Source organism: Aphelocoma coerulescens, chromosome 1A (assembly GCF_041296385.1).
Source record: "Aphelocoma coerulescens isolate FSJ_1873_10779 chromosome 1A, UR_Acoe_1.0, whole genome shotgun sequence".
In the NCBI taxonomy this organism is placed as follows: domain Eukaryota; kingdom Metazoa; phylum Chordata; class Aves; order Passeriformes; family Corvidae; genus Aphelocoma; species Aphelocoma coerulescens.
Genome location: NC_091014.1, coordinates 73,335,205 through 73,355,565, shown reverse-complemented (window position 1 = coordinate 73,355,565; position 20,361 = coordinate 73,335,205). Strand labels below are relative to the sequence as shown.

The 20,361-nt window shown below is 41.5% G+C and overlaps 1 protein-coding gene across 1 annotated transcript in view; it reads left to right on the top strand.

Moving 5' to 3' along the window:
- The window catches only part of ST8SIA1 (ST8 alpha-N-acetyl-neuraminide alpha-2,8-sialyltransferase 1), a 107,876-nt gene that overhangs the window by 49,545 nt on the left and 37,970 nt on the right, over window positions 1-20,361 (top strand). The window contains exons 3-4 of the mRNA XM_069003488.1: window positions 15,525-15,634; window positions 19,622-19,714. Coding sequence (XP_068859589.1) covers window positions 15,525-15,634; window positions 19,622-19,714 — 203 coding nt within the window. The remainder of the gene's footprint in view (window positions 1-15,524; window positions 15,635-19,621; window positions 19,715-20,361) is intronic.

Below are 20,361 nucleotides of genomic sequence, written 5' to 3'. Positions count from 1 at the left end.
AAGGGAAGCACCGAGTCAGTAAGGAAAGGCCTTGGTGTGAAATTATTTTCCAGATTCTAATGCGCAATTGTGCTATCTTGGTCTTAGGTTGGGTTGGGTCCCTGAGGCCTGGCCTCCCTGTTTGGCTGCACACTCAGTAGAGGAGTGAGCCCCAAAAGAACTTTCACAGAATCATTTCGGTTGGAAAAGACCTCCAGCATCATCGATTCCAGTCTTTGAATGATCTCCACCTTGTCAACTAGACCAGAGTACTGAGTGCCACATCCAGGTGTTTTTTGAACACTTCTAAGGATGGTGATTCCACCACCTGCCTGGGCAACCCATTCTAGTGCCTGACAAACCTTTCAGTGAAGAAATTCATCCTGATGTCCAACCTGAACCTCCCCTGGCACAGCTTGAGGCCACTTCCTCTTGTCCTGTTGCTTATTACTTGGGAGAAGAGCCCAAACCCTATCGGGGGAAATATTGAGGAAGATTGTGGGAAAGGGAATATTGTGGAAGATTGGCTACGTGAGAAAGGGCACATCAAACCCCTGCAGTTTGATGGCATGAATTTTGTGTAACAAATGAAGTTGCAAAAAGCTACAAGTTCTCCTGCTCAACAACAGGGCTTCCATTGAGTTCTTATTGCTAAGCTAAGTGTTTTATTGCAGAGTTAGCAAGGTTGAGGTTTTGGCAGTAAAACAATAAAATACTGTGGGTTAGAAAAGACAAAGAAGAAAGAGAATTGCTGACCACAGAAGAGGAGTTAGGAGGGGTTAAGAAGTCAGCTAAAACTACGTGAACCACTTAGAATGCGCCTTTACGAATATTCATAAGCCTATTATTGATAGTATATAAGAAACTTTAGTATGATTAATAAACGGAATCCTGCTGATCCACTCATATTGAGCGTCCGGGCTTTCCCTCCGTTGCGACATAATGGCGCCCGAACAGGGACCCTAGAGAGGAAATCCTGAGGCCACGGCACGACAGAGCCTGCGTCGGTCCCGTAAGCAGCGCAGGAGGCTAAAAAGGTGGTGAATATTCACACCTCGGGGCTCAGGAGCACCTACAGAGGTGTCCTGCCACTACGCACCGCACAGGTCTTGCAAAGGCTGCAACAGCGCACGCTGACGATAGGTATGGAAAATAGACAAGCGGTGTATTATTATTTGCTCAAATGCTTTTTAAAAAAGCGGAGCACGCCAGGGATAGATTGCAAAAAGAATTGCCCTAGACTTTTAGATTATGCAGTTGCTAAGAGTTGTTTTATTAATCCAAATGAAGTTTTGAGAGGGAGCGATAGAAATTGTTTAGAGAAAAGATTTTGGATGCAGTTGCTCAAGACGATAAGGTAGCCAAAAGCTTATGAAGCCATGGCAAGCAGTTGTTAATGCTCTCGCACAGCATGAAGCAGAGCAAAAGGCAGCCGCTGCGGCTTCAAAGCGTTTGGGTGCGTTACGGGATAGGAAACGAGACAAGGAAGAAAGCAGCTGCCCGCTGCCACCTTCCATGACCTCGTTTACAATGCAAATAGGAAATTCCACATCAGGCTTTAACTCCACTCGAACCTGCAAACCATTCCCCCCCTCCTAATGTGATTCATGCGTGACCTCCATTGCCAAAATCTGACCCAGTGCCATCTGCCCCCTCACAGCCTCTGGAGCAGTTAGAGCAACCGCCTCAGGGGGAAGGCTGGCTGCCTGTACCGCCTGTACCCCAAACAGAACACGCTAACGCTGAGCTCTGTGCAGAGACTAATCTGTTTTTGCAGAAGGGTCAAAGATTTGCGCAAGAGTGAGATGATTTTTGGCGAAAAGTTGCAAAAACATTGCCGCTGAGGGAGACCTAGATACCTCTAGAGAGTTTGCCCACGCCTTCCCAGTTACATACTCAGCCCCTAATGCCCAAGGTCAAGTTGCTGTTACAGTTTAACCCTTAGATTGGAAACTGTTCATGCAGCTGCGTGCCACTGTTAATGAATCAAGAATAAAGGGGGAACCAACTCGCTGAATGTTAGACTTTATGTGGGGCTCTACGTTGCTTTTGCCAAACGACATTCGCAGTATCACCAAGCTGATAGTAACGCAGCATCAGCTTATGTTGTTTAGAGCATATTAGCAAGCTGCTTGCTAGCAATCAGTAGCAGTTCAGAGAGGGCAAGAGACCCACTGCATAGAGTCACTAAAAGAGCTGCTAGGGCTGAGAGCGTACACTCAGAGAAAAGCACAGGGCATTAAACAAGGGCGAGAAGAACTATTTAGTACTTTTATTGATCGCGTAGTAAGCACTATTATCGCAGCTAAAGTTCCAGAAGTTCTGCATGGTGCTTTGCTAAAACAATGTGCCATCCAAAACTGCAACCCCCCCCCACGCGTAGCGTATTAGGGATAGGAATTCAAAAACAGGCTAAAGCGTCCTAGAATCAGATTCTTGCTGCTCTTGCTCCTTTGCAAAGCCAACGGGTCCTACGACAAGCCACCCAGCTACGGTGCTTTCGTTGTGGCATTTCTAGCCACGTGAGAAAAGACTGCAACTCCAGCAATGTGTGGTGCCAGAATTGCCGCTCTAATACCCATGCCCCCGCTGCCTGCCGCGCCAGAAAGCCGGGAAACGAGAAGCCGAGCGGGAGGGCCCGCCCCGCGATAACACCAAAAACGGCAGCATACCCAACAACCCAGGAGGTCAACGCCTATGTGACACCGTCACCCCAGGAAGTCAACGCCTGTGTGACGCCATTGCCAAGCAACATGACACCGTTGCAGAGCAACCCTTCCGCCTCCAACCTGCAACCCAGGGCAGCATCGGGCTAGACCTGGCAACCTCAATGAACTGTACCCTTACAGATAACCGACCGCAACGTATCCCCACCGGAGTTAAAAGACCTATAGTTATAAACAGGAAAGCGGTCAGAGCACTTTTAATTGGACGCTCATCAGCCACTATGGAAGGATTACAAATACTTACAGGACTAATTGATGCGGATTATACCAGAGAAATTCAAATCATGGTACAGACTCTTTTTCCACCTCTTTTCATCGAAAAGGGCACCCAACTGGCCCAATTGGTGCCTTTGCCATTTCTCACTGAAGGACTATCACCCCTACATTCCAACCCCAGGGGTGAAGGAAGTTTTAGATCCACGAAACCTGCAGTGGCTTCGCCCCGTAGCTGGCATTCCTAATAAACTGCTAAATGAGCTTCGCCCGCTTTTGAAGGGCACCAACCCTTCACAAGCTGTTACTCTGACGCTTGAGCAAAAGCTGTGTTACAGACTATAGCAGAGCAGATCACCGCAGGCCTTACTACAAGACATGATCTTACTTTGCCTTTCAACATTACAATCATATGCGGCTCAAAGTATCTGATCGCTGCCATCACTCAATGCAAGTTAATAAAAACGGGGGAGCCACCGAAGGATATTAGGGTCCTGGAATGGATTACACCACCTTTGCAGCCCAGAAGGACTATACAAGAAAAAGTGGCAACTTTAGCAGATCTAATCCAAAAAGCGCACATCAGAATTTTGCAGGTTGATGGAACAGATCCTGGAACGATATGGATACCTATATCGCCCAAAGATCTGGAATGGTTCCTGTTCAATTCACCGGAACTACAGCGAGCCCTTTTAAACAGAGGACCTAATTTGGTGGCAAGGCCACTACCAACACCTACACTAGCGTGGATAACTAACCACAAGTGGATTTCTAAACCAAAAAGAGCTCAAGAGCCGCTGGACAATGCTCTTACTGTATTCACTAATGCTGGAAGGAAGTCACGAAAAGCAGCAGTTACATGGAAAAATGATAACACCTGGAAGCACCGGATACTAAAGGCAGCACCAGAGGACTCATTACAAACATTAGAACTCTATGCTGTTGCTTGGGCCTTGGCTCAATGGAAGGACACTCGCCTCAATATTGTTTCAGACTCTCTGTATGTAGTAGGGGCTGCAAATCACATTGAGGACGCAACACTGCGTGACCTCAAAAATCAGAGACTGGTAGCACTCCTGATAAGTATGCAAATAGCAATTGCTAAACGAACTGAAGCATACGCAGTGCTACATATTAGAAGCCACATGAGCATGGACGGCCTCGGGGAAGGAAATGACCGGGCTGATCAGCTCGTAGCAGGAATTGTTCAGCCCCCACTACCAGTTCATCAACAGGCAAGAGAGGCCCATGCCACCTTCCATCAGAATGCTAAAGGACTTGCACGAAGCTATGGCATTTCCATAGCCGAAGCACAAGCGATTGTCAAGGCCTGCCCGGTGTGCAGTTTCCATAATAGTGGAATTGGGATAGGCTGTGGAGTTAATCCCAGAGGACTTAAAGCCAATAAACTTTGGCAGATGGATGTTATGCATGTTCCAGCATTAGGCCGCCTGAAGTCCGCAGTGGATACCCAGCCGCGGGTCAAACCGGTGCTGCGTAGACCTGGAGCCTGTACGAGATCACCTCCCGGAGCTGAGCCTGCTTCAACTACATCTAGTGGCTGATCCAGTGCTCTCATCTCTCGCTAACATTGTGCCTGCCTGACTTAGGCACTTTGAATCCTGGGAGGAAGCAAAGCAGCTTCTGGACGCCCTCACGCAGTATTATCCTGAGAAAATTCAATGTAATACCTGTTGCGTTTGTGGGAGACCAGGGCACGTTGCATGGTCCCTTCTCCAATGTGCAGGTTGTAATAGAGAGTGGTGGGTTCATCAGTCGCTTTTATCAGAGGGAGCATGGTGTACTATCTGTGAGGGAGCCTGGCAACATGAATCGTTACAGACAGCGTTACAGAGGGAAACTGGGTTACCAGATTATCAGGGTCTTGATCTTTTTAAATCAGCTGAACAACGAGCTATTGCTGAGTTTCGCTGGCGAATTAACCACGAGGTTGCTCGCATTCATATACAGCTTAAATCCGCAATAGCGCATAAGGTTTGCGGAGATGGCATTAAAATACCACACCAATGGATGGTGCGTACCCATGAGTGAGAACGCATGTGCCATCGCTTTAATGCTTGCAACATCGCTGATAACCGTGCATGCTCCCAATTCACATCATGTTAGCCACACAGACAACCGAAAGAACATGTGGGTTACCTGGGCTAACCAAATAGGCCAGGATTCCTTTTGCTTATCCTTAGCAACACCTTCTGATCCCTTCCGTACCTGCCTTATTGGGGTAGCAGAAACAGGTAGCCTTAAAAAATACACCCTTAACTATTCAGAGCCAGAAACTGCACTTTCAGCCTTTTGCAATGTGCTCTCTACCACTCTCACTGACGACTATCTCGATATTAAATTCTCCCCTTATGACATTTGCAATGCTCTTAAAATAAAGAAAAACCCTCTAGCTGCCCAAGCAAGAGCAATTGCCTTAGGCCTTAATACATCCATGTTTGAGCCTCAAGAGCTAGATCTCTTAGGCTCTCAGCCTAGCCCCTATTGTCTCATGTTTGGAGGCAGTCACTTTGACAGCACCTACAGCCCCCAACAGCCAAAAGACAGCACATGGCTGAGCCCTACTGCTTCATGGTACTTTAACATCTCAGCGTACTGCAATGGATCAGTATGGCCAGTTGATAATCCTCCACAAGAACCCAGAGGGTTACCATCAGCAACTTTCCTCATTTGTGGAGACAGAGCATGGCCAGGAGTGCCTTCTAAGCCAGTGGGAGGACCGTGTTATTTTGGGAAACTAAAATGTTTGCCCCTAGCATTCAGCAACTGCTAAATATCACACATAAGCAATCACGACGAAGCATTCTTTCATTAGATTCCAATTGCAAAGACCAGGTGCTACTATGGAAAGATCCTGCTGTCTTTTTTGCTTCTCTCCTAGCCCCAGGAGCTGCATCAGCAGGTGCCCTCACTCAGCTTAGAAGGCTGGCATGCTGGACAGGCAAGCAAGCAAATGTTACCTCACACCTGATAGGTGAGCTTATTGCAGACGTGGATAGCTTGCGCCACGCTCTACTGCAAAATCGTGCAGCCATTGATTTTTTACTGCTAGCACAAGGACACGGATGCAAGGATGTAGAAGGAATGTGCTGTTTTAATTTATCAGATCACAGTCAATCCATACACGCCCAGCTTCAATGGCTCACTGAACACACCAAAAAGCTCACAGTTCAAGACAGTTCTTTCGATAGATGGTTCCAAGGGACTTTTGGGGGACTTGGAGTTTGGGCCACAAGCCTCATAAAGGAAGGCCTCAGATGGATAATCATTACACTTTTGCTTTTGCTTGGAGCACGCATTATGTTTTCTTGTTTAGCCAAACGCATGGAACAGTTAACTCAGGGAGTTTTGGTCGCTCAAATTAATAAAAACAGGGGAAATATCGGGGGAAATATTGAGGAAGATTGTGGGAAAGGGAATATTGTGGAAGATTGGCTACGTGAGAAAGGGCACATCAAACCCCTGCAGTTTGATGGCATGAATTTTGTGTAACAAATGAAGTTGCAAAAAGCTACAAGTTCTCCTGCTCAACAACAGGGCTTCCATTGAGTTCTTATTGCTAAGCTAAGTGTTTTATTGCAGAGTTAGCAAGGTTGAGTTTTTGGCAGTAAAACAATAAAATACTGTGGGTTAGAAAAGACAAAGAAGAAAGAGAATTGCTGACCACAGAAGAGGAGTTAGGAGGGGTTAAGAAGTCAGCTAAAACTACGTGAACCACTTAGAATGCGCCTTTACGAATATTCATAAGCCTATTATTGATAGTATATAAGAAACTTTAGTATGATTAATAAACGGAATCCTGCTGATCCACTCATATTGAGCGTCCGGGCTTTCCCTCTGTCGCGACAACCCCCACCTGGCTGCAACCTCTTTTCAGGCACTTGTAGAGAGTGATAAGGTCTTCCCTGAGCCTCCTTTTCTCCAGGCTAAACACCCCCAGCTCCCTCAGCTGTTCCTCACAAGACTTGTGCTCCTGACCCTTCCCCAATTGTGTTGCTCTTCTCTGGACAAGGCTTCACATAAGCTTGCAACAAATGACACTTTCTGATTACTTTTTAGGGAAGCTACACCCTTATATAATGAAATGACACTTTTCCCCATTTTAATCTTATGTTGCTAAGTGTTTTATTATTGATGTAGAAGTGACTGTTGTTTATTCAAATCAGTTTTGACAAGTTATTAATGAATTATTCTCATGCCTCTACGTGAAAATACATTTTAAGTTTTGTTTTCATTACCAGAAAAAATAAATAGCTAATGGAAACTTCAGTGGTTCTGTAATTGCAGTAGTTATTCCTCTCAACCTCATTGGCCTTCTAAACTTCTGTTTTGATAACCTTTAGACATGACATTACATGGCACTGCACTTCCCTCTAATTGCTTCCTTATTTGGTAAACATGGCTTTTTAAACACTTTGGTAGTCACTCATTATACGTAAATCTTTGATGCTGCCGACCTTTTTGACTTTCCAGCAAGGGCTTTTAACCTTGGCTCTACTTCTCTTCAGGATGACTGCCCTGAAGAAAGTGTTCTAAATGTAAACCTGTACCACTGCTTAATGTGTAGTCTTTGAAATTCTTTGTGTTGTTTTCTTTGTGTGTTGTTTACCTGCTTTTCAAGTCTTACTTGTCAGCTTTTCATGTCTTGTTAGTTACATGAGCCAGATCATGTGCCATATAGTTTTCTGCATGAAGGATAGACTAAAGTTGTAAGATGCAGATTGATACATTGGTAAATAATCTCCATATGCGTTGTAAAATTTGGAATTTTCAAAGTCTGAAATTTGTCTTAAAATAGTTATGTTTTGCCTGTGAAACTTTCTTAAGAGGCTTCATTTTTCTCATTAATAGAGGAGAAAAAAATGGAAGTGTGCAAGTATTAAAAAACATAAGTAGTGTTTCCATGCTGCTGAGAAACCAATCTCAGTGTTTAAACTCTGCTTAAACTCTAATTGCAAATTTCCTGGACAGCTCAATCCTTGCTACTTGTCTTTGGTGTCTTTTGAACTAGTGAATTTCAAAAGATGTCAGTGATTCATCTGAACTATACAGAGGCAAAGGAAAGGCAAGGATCACTTGTTGATAGAGGATCTTTTCCTTGTTGAGGTTCATTGTCTAATATACTGTCAAAATGGAGGTGTGTTGCTATTTTGATACCTCTGATGATAACTAAATCTGTATTTTGATGCCTATATAAGTTGATTAATTACCTTTGTTGTAGCTGCTTATTCATATCAGGGAGATCAGGAATTCAGACATCCATTCCTTTCTGTAAGTGTTATTGTCCTTTCTTCAAGTAGGATTGAAAGCCCTTTTTATTTTTTATGAGCTGAAACTAACCTTATCTATTGCATGTACTGTGTCTTGCTAATAAGATTTTGAAGAACATGAAATTGTTGATAAACCTTTTGTAAAACTGGGAAAAGTAAACAGTACCCCTTACTGAACAATGGTCTTGCAAAATTTCCAGGTATCTTCCTTGCTGTCTGTGTGTTGTCCCACACTGCCACAAGAGAAAAATTCAACATTCTTTACTTATTCCTACACCAGATATATGTAAGCAGATATCCTGCAATTTTCCCTATTCTCTTTTGGTTTCTGCTTGCTTCTTAAACTGTGCATCTTGAAATCACTGAGGGAGAAAGTACAGGCAGAGTTGGAGGACTTTGTCACTTGGCAGTTATATTATTTGTTTTTGTCTTCATTTCTCTACCTGGAATGTAACAGTTATTTACTTTAACAAAGGCTTTTGTGCATGAGAGTTAGTGTGTGCCTACAGAGAATAACTTCCTCAGCCAGGATACTGTGCACTGCAAGGCAGGAGATTAACTGCCTTGAAGTTTATACTGCATTTTCTCAGACCTGCAGAAAAACTCGTTGAACGGTCATAACTACTCATGTTGTTTAATACATTTGCATGACATTAAAAAAGTAGTTTTCTTCCCAGAAGTGATGACTTGTGTTCATCCTTGTTTCCATGAAACACACAGTCAAAACTTGAAGAGGTTTTGGTGCACTGTTTTTGGCTTAAGCTTAGAGCATTTTATTAATGCAGCCTTGGTGTTTACAGGTTGATACACAGCTTTTTTCTTCTGCTCAGACTTGGAGCAGATTAAGAAACAGGGAGATGAGTGCTGGAGTACCTGCTGTTCCTACGTGTCTTTCTGCCACCTAGTGCCAGTGATCTGGGAGGCTGTGTAAATACTGGACCGTGCCAGCATTTAACCTGAATCAGCTGAAATGTAAGAGGAAGGCTGTTGTGTACCTGCCTCTGAAGGTGCTGGCAAAGCAGAGCAGGGCTGACAATCCCACACAGAGGATGGTGGTGTCCTCTGAGCCTCATGGCATCTGGTGTTGTCAGGAGATCAGGCAAAAGGAAGAATTTGCTGAGTGTTCCTGTGGATGTTGGATGAGTTTAGTGATTTGTCCTATGACTTGAGGTTTAGCCTTATCACATAGGATTTTAAAAGAAAAAAATCAAAGGAGTCACTCAAGAGTATGAGAAGGTGGTGAGGGAAGCCAACAGAGGCAGTTGTTTATGGATTCTGGTCATGCTGTTCCTCAAGGAATTCATACATTAGTTTTCCATTTTCCACCATTTACATGGGACTGGGTGACTCCACAGAACATTTAAATGCTGTTATTTAGGAGGCAGCATAAGTTCTTCTTGAGGCTTCCCAACTGTGGAAATGTTGGAAACTGTAACATCTCCCAGAATAAGAGACACCCTCCCCACCCCCACAATATCACCAAATGATACTTTCTTTTTATAATTTTTAATACAAAATTTGGAGTCCTAATGCATTGCAGGCCATAAAGTTTGGATCCAGAAATCTTGCAGATCTTTGGAATTTCTCACCCATTTATTCTTTTTGTCTTGTCAAGGTGAATTCCCTTGACATTGCCAGAGCATTCATTGTTTAAAATACTGTCTATGATATACAGTCAGTAGTCTGTTCCAATCTACAAATGTGCTTTTTTTATTATTATTTTTTCCGTAATCCCCACACTGCTGTCCTGGCTGTATGGAAGCTGACTCTATTGAATTAAATGCCACATCAGCAATTTGAAATGTTCTTTTAATTCCAAGCAAGTGCTCCCTTGCAGTGACATTATGCTGGGTAGAAAGCTATTAAAGATCATACCATTTTGAAGTTCCTACTTAAAGTACAGCTGGAACTAAAAGTTACTGCCAGCTTAGTTGGTGCTACTCCATGGTTTATGTGAATAATGTTGCAAAAGTGTTCTCTCTTTGGTGTGTGGCTGCTCTGCAGTTCATGGGTCTTTTTGGATAGTAGAGCTTTTCCTGCAGCAGCACAGCAATGCATTTAGTCTTTCAAGTGGTCTTTTGCAGCCCTGTGTCCCTGTGGAAATAGTTTCTGAGGTTCTAATCTCATGAAAAACAACACTGCCTAAAGTACATGTTTGTGAAGAACACAAAGTTTGCATAAGCTTGAACGTTGAATTCCACTTCAGGGCTGAATAAAGACACCACTGTCATGACTGGGTTATGTGGACCTACAGAGGAGCTAATCCCACCTGGACAACTTTTCTTCTGTACCATCAGTGAGCTTCAGGTTTCAACATGTACTTGTTGGCAGTGACAAAATAAACTGAAGAAGGTAGCTGGAGGTCCAATGTAGGCTCTCTTCCTTATCTCCTTTCATAGTCACTGCCACCATTTCTTCTTGTAATAATCACATTTTAATCAGAGCCCCACCTGTTCCAGTGAGAGAGAGTGGGTTTAGTCTAGATATGTGGAATTTGAGATTTATTTCTGTGAGGGTGGTTAGGCAGTGGAACAAGTTGCCCAGAGAAGTTGTGGATGCCCCATCCCTGGAAGTGTTCAAGGCCAGGTAGGTTTGGATGGGGCTCTGAACAACCTGGTCTAGTGGAAGGTGTCCCTGCCCAGAGGTGTTGTAACAAGATGATCTCTAAGGTCCCTCCCAACCCAAACCATTCTGTGATTCTGTGTCTGTTACCTTGCTGTCACTAGTCACTCCTTGCTCTGGACTCCTGGTTAGGGATGATTGGAATTTGCCTAGAGAGAAGTGAGTGAAATGGAAAGAACCACAGCCACCCCACACATTCCCCTATCGGGAATATGCCTTCCCTGACATTGGTGGGCTTTTGTTGTTAAGCTGTCATGTCTTGATAGTTCTGTAGAACAGATGGGCGCATCAGACCGAACATAATTTGTAAACAATGAAGAAGCAGCTTGTGCCACCCTGCAGCATCTGACAGTGTGAAAAACCACCATGAACTCTCAGGGTTTTGCTGGCTCCTTAGGAAATTCAGTAGAACTCCACACTTCTCCTCAGGATGCCACCTTCTCAAAAGGAACAGCAAAACCACAGCATCTCTTTCAAATTCAAAATGCTAATTTAAAAGAGAAATTATTCTAATTAATGTTCTCAGTGTTTTCAATTATTTTTATATCTTCAGCATTAAATCAGAGGCTGAATACAGTAATTTTTCCCGTTTTTCCAGTAAGAACTTGGTTTCTGATTAAAGTCTTTAGCAGTGAGTGGGCAAAAAATTAGTGCATTAACAACCTAACAATGAAATCAAAGTGATTTAGAGTAGCATTATCTAAAATTATTTTTTGTTAGTACTGTGTAATGTTCTTTTAATGGATGACAATGATTTATTTCTACTTAGATGAATGATGAAATTAATCAGGGAATTGCTTGAGAGATGCTTTGTTAAATTAGTCCCATATTCAATTGTGAGTCTTTAATCTATTGCTCTGTGTGTTTATTTGTCATTGAATTTGCAGGGGGATGTGCAGGTTCTTCTTTTGTTTACATGAATATGAGCTAGAACACCTTCACTGATTGTCAGTAGAGTTTCATTGTTTACAAAAGGGAAAATGAGACAATGGGGCCTTCCTGCCTTTTTTGGGAGATGCCTTTTAAAAAAATGCCTTATGCAATTCTTTTTAAATTACTTGACTTATGTTTAAAGGGAATTCATCCTGCTTATTTCCAATATGAAGGGTGTTATTATTTTAAAGTATTTGTAAATTATATGGTAATTATTGCTTAATAATGGAGATAAGTTGGTGATATTTTTTTGTATATTTTCTCTATCAGACTAAATAAACTGAGGCTGTTTTTTTCCAGTCCACCCACAAGACACTGGCCATTCATAAAAATTTTATGAATGAAGAAAATAACATATGTCTTGCAAATGAAAATAACAGAGTTTCAGGAAGCTAATATTAGTGGAAATGCTTTTGTTACAACTATGCTGCCTAAAGCCAGCATTTGTTCGGCTAGCTTAGAATTCTAAGGAGAAAAACAGCTGAGCTTTTTGGGACCATTTAGCATAAATGACAGCTGGGTCCCTTTAATGTGAGCATCTACACGCTGTCAACTATGAACTGAAAATTTGTCTAGCAAAGTGTTGTGATGTGGAAGGTAAAATCAGAAAGCATTAGAAGATTTTGTAGACAGAGAAAAAGGAGCCATATGTTTCATAGTTGCATATGGCCAACACTTGAGTCTAGGACTTGTATAAGTTTTATGTGACAGGTCAGTTTGTGTTTGTTTGGACAAAGAGTTCCTGGAATGTCCCTGCAATCACAGCAATAACAACAGATTTGTGATTGAACGTCTGAAGAGAAGTCGTGCAGGTTAACAAATGTAGGTTTCAGCAATTGCTCTTCATTAAGCTCAAAGCACCTGAAAGCCACCAAACAACAGAGACAGTTAATCCTTTGGACTTTGCAACTCCCTGCATGCTGGTGATGGCACTGGAATGATGTCTTTTGCTTAATGTCTGTGGAAAGTTTAAAAGTTTGGTCTTCTGGAAAATAGACCATTGACCATTTTAAGCTAAAGGGTGGTCTGTAGACTCTGATGTCTGTGTCGTGTCCTGAATTTTCAGTACTCTTCTGGGGGAGACAAAAGTGTCTGTGGGCTTGGTGGCTTTCCACAGAGAACTGTGTTCAGCCTGGTTTTCCTCCTGTGTCCATAGAGTGAGTGGATCTTCACAGATTAGGCAGAGGGACAACCATGATATAATCTGCCCTTTCTACTTTCCTTTGGCTCCTTCACATCACCTCGTCAGCCCTGATCTTGTTGTTTTGCTTCTTAGGTTCTCTGAAGTGATACATAGTCCAAGATATGAATGAAACTTGGGAATTATTTTGCTGTTAATCAGTAGCTATAGCTTGGCAGGTGTGATTAAGTAGTTGCATTGTGAAACTTTTAGAAATTTACAGGCTTGGATAATCCTTTGTTTTAAGGGAAAGGGAGTGCTATTTGAGATGAATAGGCTGTTTGGATAAGAGCCACCAGGAGTGAAGTGAACAGGACTGAGCAGTGAATATGGTGAAGAAAAATTAGAATGACAAGCAAGAGATATAAGTAGCAAATAAGGGTTTGATTAATGAAAAGTGAGTGTAATTTGGAACCAATGTGTGTTGATGCCTTTATTTGTTAAAATGTAGTGTATATTTACACAATTCGTGGGTTCCCACCATGCTCCCTACTTTGCACAAACTAGAATAAAAAATAGAAATACCTCACCTTGGTGTGGGAATTTTCTGTACACACCAGGTAGCAAGCCAGTGTTCGGGATAACAGAAGGACAAGAGTTACAAAACTTCATCAAAAATTTTGGAAACCAAAGTATGTATGTAAACAAGAACTGATATTATCATCTCTGAGCAGAACAGGAAATTAGCTTCCCTTAAGGGACAGCAAGTCATCTCAAGCAATATTAAAGGCTGTTTGCAGCTCACAGAATTTGGAAGCATTTCGTAACTACTAAATGTCTATTTGGCTAAATGTCTGGGGGGTCTAAAGGCACAGAATTTATGTGACAGTGCCCACAACTCTTAAAAGCAAGAGTTAATGTCTGCTGCCTTTGTGGTTTGGCACAGCCCTCGTATAACCAGCTGTCATGAAAGGAGCTTTCATGTATCTTGAATAAGAAAGGTAGTTATTTATAGAACATACCAAGTCTACATTTCCTCTGCTTCCCACCCCCACCCCATTATAGAGAATGTGAGCTCTCATTTGATCAGGGTCACCTCAGAGATGAGATGTCCTTTGAATCTCAAGATACACTCCTGGTTCAATAACTGTAAATTAAATAATGCTCTTGAGAAGGCAGATGCAGGACAAGAATGTAGCTGCATACTCAGTATTGCTCTGCTGTGCTATTAGTATATTTCTAACCATGGCTGGGTCTCAGGACCCTTTTTTGTAGAAATTTACTTTTCTACACAGGCATATTTTAATCCAGAGTTAGTATTTTCATTAAAAAGCAGGTTGTGACTTTATACAAGCTGAACAGAGTCTAGTTTGCAGCGAAAAGTAGACAAAGCAAGTAAATCTAAGAAGAGAGATAAGACAGCAGGAATAAGTTCTAAAAAATGCAGAGTCTGTGCTGTAATACTGGGTCTGTTTTCTGGACCATGTCCTGTGTTGCAGTGCCTGGTGAATATATGATGCAATGTCAGATGTTGCTCTGTACATGCAAGTGAGGCCACCCAGAGAGAATTGTTCTGTGATGCTGCATTCTCTCTCCGTGGCTTCTTTATTCTCCGAGGCCTGTGCAGTAACTCCTGTCTCTGTTGCAAAGTCAGGCTTTGACAAGTTTGATAAATAAAATTCCCTGCACAGTTTTTTTGCTTGAGGAGAGTTTTAACTCCTGCATTGTAGACAAATCACATCCTGTAACTAAATCATACTACTTTAAATTCACGTCTCTTCACCACCTTTTTTTTCATATGCTGCTCTGCTCTGAAGTGCTGTGTGCTGCTTTAATGACTGCCCCGAGCTCACAAAAGGCTTGGGGCTGACAGGAACATGTCCCATCCACAGTTTTGAGATCCTCTGGAATGAGGACTGTACGGATCTAATATTTTACTGTGTTTGGTGCGCAGGATCCCATGACCATTTGACCTTGCACTTTCATGCCCGGTTAAGCAGTTACAAGAGCTCCTCAGCTAAAATGCTCCCTTTTTAATTTTAATTTATACTAATTTGTTATGTGTCTGGGCAACTGGCTGTTTAAGGAGCTGCTGTCAAGCTCCAAATGTCTTTGCCTAAGGCTTTAGATTGACCTGTCCCAGCAACACAACCATCCAGAGAGCCAGGGTGACTCCAGATTCCCAGTGCACTTCTGTCATCACAGCATTCCCTGTTCCTCCCTTCCTTTCTTCCCCAGAGGTGTCTTTTGTCTATCAGCTCAGGAAGTTCCCTTTCATGGATTATTTTTTTCCTATTTTCCTGGTTGTCTTGTTTCCCCCCTGTCTTGCAGCTTGCCTGGAAGGCTTGTGAACTGCCCGACTTTGGTCAGTGTCTGCATCAGGACTTCAGGCAGTTTTGGCTTTGCAGAAAACCATCTTCTGTATCACGTTTATTGAGTCCTGGTTTTGGGAGTGGGGATCAGACCTGTTCTACATGCTCTTACCAGCTAATTTCTGTACCTTTTTTTTTTCTTCACTCCTAATTCTCCTTTTTCTTTTTGTCATTGAGCCCTAACAGTTCCCTGGGTTCTCCAGGAGTAGCTGCTACAAAGATGTTTGTGTTCTCCTCTGTAAAACTGGTCCTTGTTTTGTGTTGCTAGGCTACTCCCTTCCAGCTGCCACTGAAGAAATGCTCCGTGGTGGGAAACGGTGGGATCCTGAAAAAGAGTGGCTGCGGCAAACAAATAGATCAAGCAGATTTTGTCATGCGGTAAGACAGAAACCTAACGACACATTGTCCCCCCTTCCTGCTGCTAAGCCTCAGACTTTTCAAAGCTGTTCATTTGGGATTAATCAATGATATTTTGCCTTGTTGCCCTGCCTTTGCAGGATCCTTTTCACAAGCAATTTGGGTCCAAGTGTGAGGAGAGGCAAAAAAAGGAGTTTTGGCTTGGTTCTACAAAGGGGTATGGGGTGTGGGGACACTTTGCTGGTCAGTAAAGTTATGACAACTTGTGCAGTGTCTCAGGGAGGTACTGAGGAGCTGCTTTTCTCATAATTTATGCAGTGATATCCAGAGTGCTTCATCCTGCTCTGTGCTCTGTCCTCTGAAACAAAATGCCATCTGTGCAACCCATGGAACTCATAATGAGTAGGGGCTGATTTATGGGGCAAGGCAAGCTAAAATCTTCCTGTGTTTTTCTTCCCTCAAGACTGAACTGTGGCTGACTGTCTGAGGAAAGGCCAAACCTCTTCCCTTGATGAGAGGTTTTTGGGATTCTTCACATTTCCTTTCCCTCCAGCCTTCCTTGATTTAGAAGAACCTGTCAGGAGAGATGTCGAACCTACCTTAATCACGAAGCTACTGCTTTCGTGATTAAATTTGGCACTTTCTAGGTCTGCGGTCCTTAAGGAAGAAAGCCAGAAATTAGTTCATCCCTGATAAACATGAACAAAAGAGACATTGTGGGGGAGAAACTGGAGGAATGCTCCAAAAGAGATGAGAATTGGAACGTCTTTGGGTTTCAGAGGGATGTATAATGAACACCTACTATAAGTCTCCTTATTAGATCCTGATGGCTCATTATAAAACCATACAAATTTGCTCTAAACCATGACTGTAATTTCTGGTTTGCATCTCAAAGACCAAAAATGCCTTCATTATTAAATGCCTGCTAAAGCAAAGAAATAGAACACATTAAAGGCAAAGGGAAACATATACTTGGAGCATTTACAGAAGAGAAGATGTAAAGCACAGGGGGAGAGGGCAGCACTCTGATTGCCATTACTGCATAACTCCTTAAGTGTTCCATCGACTAAATACAAGAAACTGCAGTGTATATGCCATGGTTATATTTTCTAGAAATTGAAATGCTGTAGGAGCAATCAGTTACAAAAACAACAAGTTTAAAAACAAAACAAGAAAACAGCAGTTATTTTAGCTTGATCATAAAAACCCATCTCTCTGTAGGGAGGGTAAAGCAACCATTCTATGTACAGAGTTTGTTTTGATTTAGGAATAAGTGATAGGGAGAATCCTGCAAAATCCCAGTCACTATCTGCAGGCTCTGTTGTAATAGTGATATGAAATCATATTTATGGAAAATGTTTCAGTTCTTTTGGGTTAGAAATTAATACACTGCTGGGAGAAAATATTTTTACAGTGGGTGAAAAAACAGGATTTAGTTGATTTTTTTGAAATCTGATTTCTGTAATCTGAGAGCTAAGAGAGAAAGAGCACAATGTGACTTCTATAACATTTTTCATTTTTTTGGAAAAGAAATTTTTGTAAAATCTTCAAAGTATTTCTGCAGTGTGAAATGTCCTGCCAGGTTTTGCCCTTGTTTTTTAATTCCCTTCACATGAGTTTTGATTTCACTTATGTGTATTTCCGTAAACTTTGTCATATGAGAGAAGATGGCTGCAGTCATATGTTGTAATTGCTAAGGTTATTTAATGAGTTTAAACTCATCTGGTTGCTGAGTATCTTCTACAAACACAGTTGTTCCAACAAAGAGATGAAAAGAGCAGCAGTTTTCAGCCCCTAAGGCATAGCAAGCTGCATCTGCAATGAGAATGATGCATATGGTCTGCATGTTTTAGGTATTGTGGTTATAATGGGCTCTTCTTCTGATTTTCAAGTTTGTAATTCTTATTTCTAAGAAAAAAAATTATTTCCCCCTCCCCGCATGCTAATGCTTATTTTAAGAGAGAAGTGTTAGGTAGTAGTCCTAAGCCATGTTTATAACTATTTTTCATGTAGTTACTTCTCAGTACCAGATATAACAGTAAGAGAATTTTAAAAATAAAGTTTCTTGGTATGAGTCTTGTGCTTCAGTGTGTTCCTCACCTGCACAACACTCAGCACTCTGCTGACCTATCCAAGAAAATAATTGGGAAGGTCTAGCAACTGATTTCCTGCAGTTTCCTCTGGATACTCAGGCTATTTCTTAATGTTTCCTGCACAGTAAGGGGGAATCAGACTTACTGATGAAAGGAATTAGATGTCTTTAAATAATGCATCTGTGACTGGCTTATGAAAGAATTTTCATTATTTAGATGCTGAAATGATAAAAAACTAGGGTGACATCTTAGTCCTTCAGAGTGCTTTTAAATAAACTTCAACCAAAAATGGTTTTTTAAAAGCTTGCCCTATGAACTTGTGTTTATTCAAAGCAGAGAGCATTAAATTGTGACCTGTCAGAGGTATTTAAGCCACCTCTCTACCCTAAGGCAAATCACCTATGAATCTTTCTTCACAAACATTTGTTTGACTTTTATTTTATTTACTTTAAGGAACTCTTTCTCATTAAAATTTTATCATTTTTATGTCTGAGAATTAAAATTTCCTTACGCTCTTAGCCTTACTCTTTTTTCTATTTTTTTCTTTTTTCTTTTTTTTAAATGATTGCAGCTTCTAAAACCTCTTATTTTGATTATTTTTTTCTGTCTTCTTTTGAAATTTTCTAGCTTCTCTTAAATTGTGGTAGAGCAAACTAGAAGCTTTTTCTTGACTGAAATCTCAGTACATTGTACACATCTTAACAAATACAGTCATGAAAAGGAGAAAATGTTCCTGGAAATTTTGTGTTTCTTGGTGAATGTGATTGAATTCATCTATGTTCCATGTAGGTTGGACATTGCTGTCCTTTTCCTTGGCATTTCTTGATTATGAGAATTTAAGCTTTTGAGAGCTGGTATTTCTATGCAGATAGATGCTGATATAGCACCACTGTGGTTTTGGTTGGTTTTTTTGTTGTTGTTTTGTTTGTTTGGGGGTTTTTGAGTTAACAAAAACTGCATAGAGAAAACCCCAAACCCCAACAAAATAAACAACTAAGAAAGCCTTTCTCTGAAAAAAATTCCAAGTTCTGCTTGTCTCTGAGAATCACAGTTTCATTTGTGCCTTTTAAGCATTCCAAATACTGTTCATGTCTTTGTTTTAAAGGAGAAATCTGAAATAAAAAAAATGTTTGGAAACCAGTTTTTAGTGTAATTTTTATGTATTGAGTAGATTTCTCCTGACTAATTTTTGGGGCAGTGCATAGGCTTGGATACTGTTTGAATGTATCTTTATTTCCTGCACCTTCCTCCTTCTCCTAGGTCTTTACAAGGGAGCATTTAGGACTGTTCAGTGTGGATGTTTCCCTCTAGCTCTGTTTTTTTTGAGTCTTGATTCTTTGCTTCCCAAAGTAAATTTGTTCAATTGCTTTGGCTTTATTCCATTATCCCCCTACCCACCAGAACAAGATTGTGAGCAGAACTGACACACACATATTTAAGAAGCCACTTAATTTTTTTTTCTCTGTGTTTTCTTGGTAAATTCTACAAGATGATGGTACCCCACAGTGTAATATTAAAAATGCCAGTTATAATGCTTGTAATACCACAGAATGGTAGTATGAATCTGGAGCCTGATACTGGTAAACAAGACAAAAACAGAGTGAAAACCAGAACTTTAAAAGAGTTTTAATTTTAAAAAACAGTTTTTCTATAGATAGTAACAGCCTCTTCCACAGCCTTTCAGCCTGTCAGAAATGTCAAGTATATACCTTTGTTTCTGCTTAGCAGCTACACAGATCTCATCTCTGCAAAAGATTTTATTTCTCTATTTCCCCACAGTCTGGTACAAAAATGCTTATAGGTGTGGTGCAGTAGGGAACAATTGTAGCCTGGGCCAGTAATACAGCATTTTTACATTTTCTGAAGCCTATCAGTCCTGAATGTCATTTAAAACCTTGACTATCTTTGTGTGCAGGTGCAACCTTCCTCCTCTGTCCATTGAATACAGCAAGGACGTTGGATCCAAAACCCAACTGGTGACTGCAAATCCCAGTATAATTCAGAAAAGGTAGAGAGTATATTTTTCCTTTTCTGGTTAGGGATAGACAAAAAGAAAAATGCTTCATCTGTGTTATAAAATTAGTGCATCAGAGTTGTGTTCTTAATAATCTGATCCTGGAAGGGGGTCTGGAAAAGGTGAAATAGGCAATGGTTTGGTGTTAGGTGAAATAATTAAAGACTAAACCTCTGATCCTTTCAGTATAAGCAGGGAAACTAAGGGAGGTATGTACTGATGGGTGCCCCATCCTACTCTGCTGGTCATGCCAGCTGGCTGCTGCATCCCACAGTTAACGAAGATGCTAATTTGGGTTTCTCTTTGTTTCAGCAGAGATAACCTCTGGGTTCTCACTGCCTTTGCATTACTTGTTTGATACTGACTTACAGAGTGTGAAAGGGGTTAGGACTGCTTGGCAGGGTGTGATCATACAAGCTTCACTTTCTTAGGAAACTGGGACAAATTGTGTTGTTTATTAGAGTTGGTTGAAATTCTCCAAATGTCAGTCACTGATGAGAGTGGGGAAGAGGGAGTGGGGAAAAAATGTCAGTGCTAGCTCCCTTTTGTCTTCCTGAATTTTAATTGCTATGTTCTTTGTTTATCATCTGGAATTAGGTAGCTTGTTCTCAGACTAAACAAGGTCTGGTAGTAACCTGCCA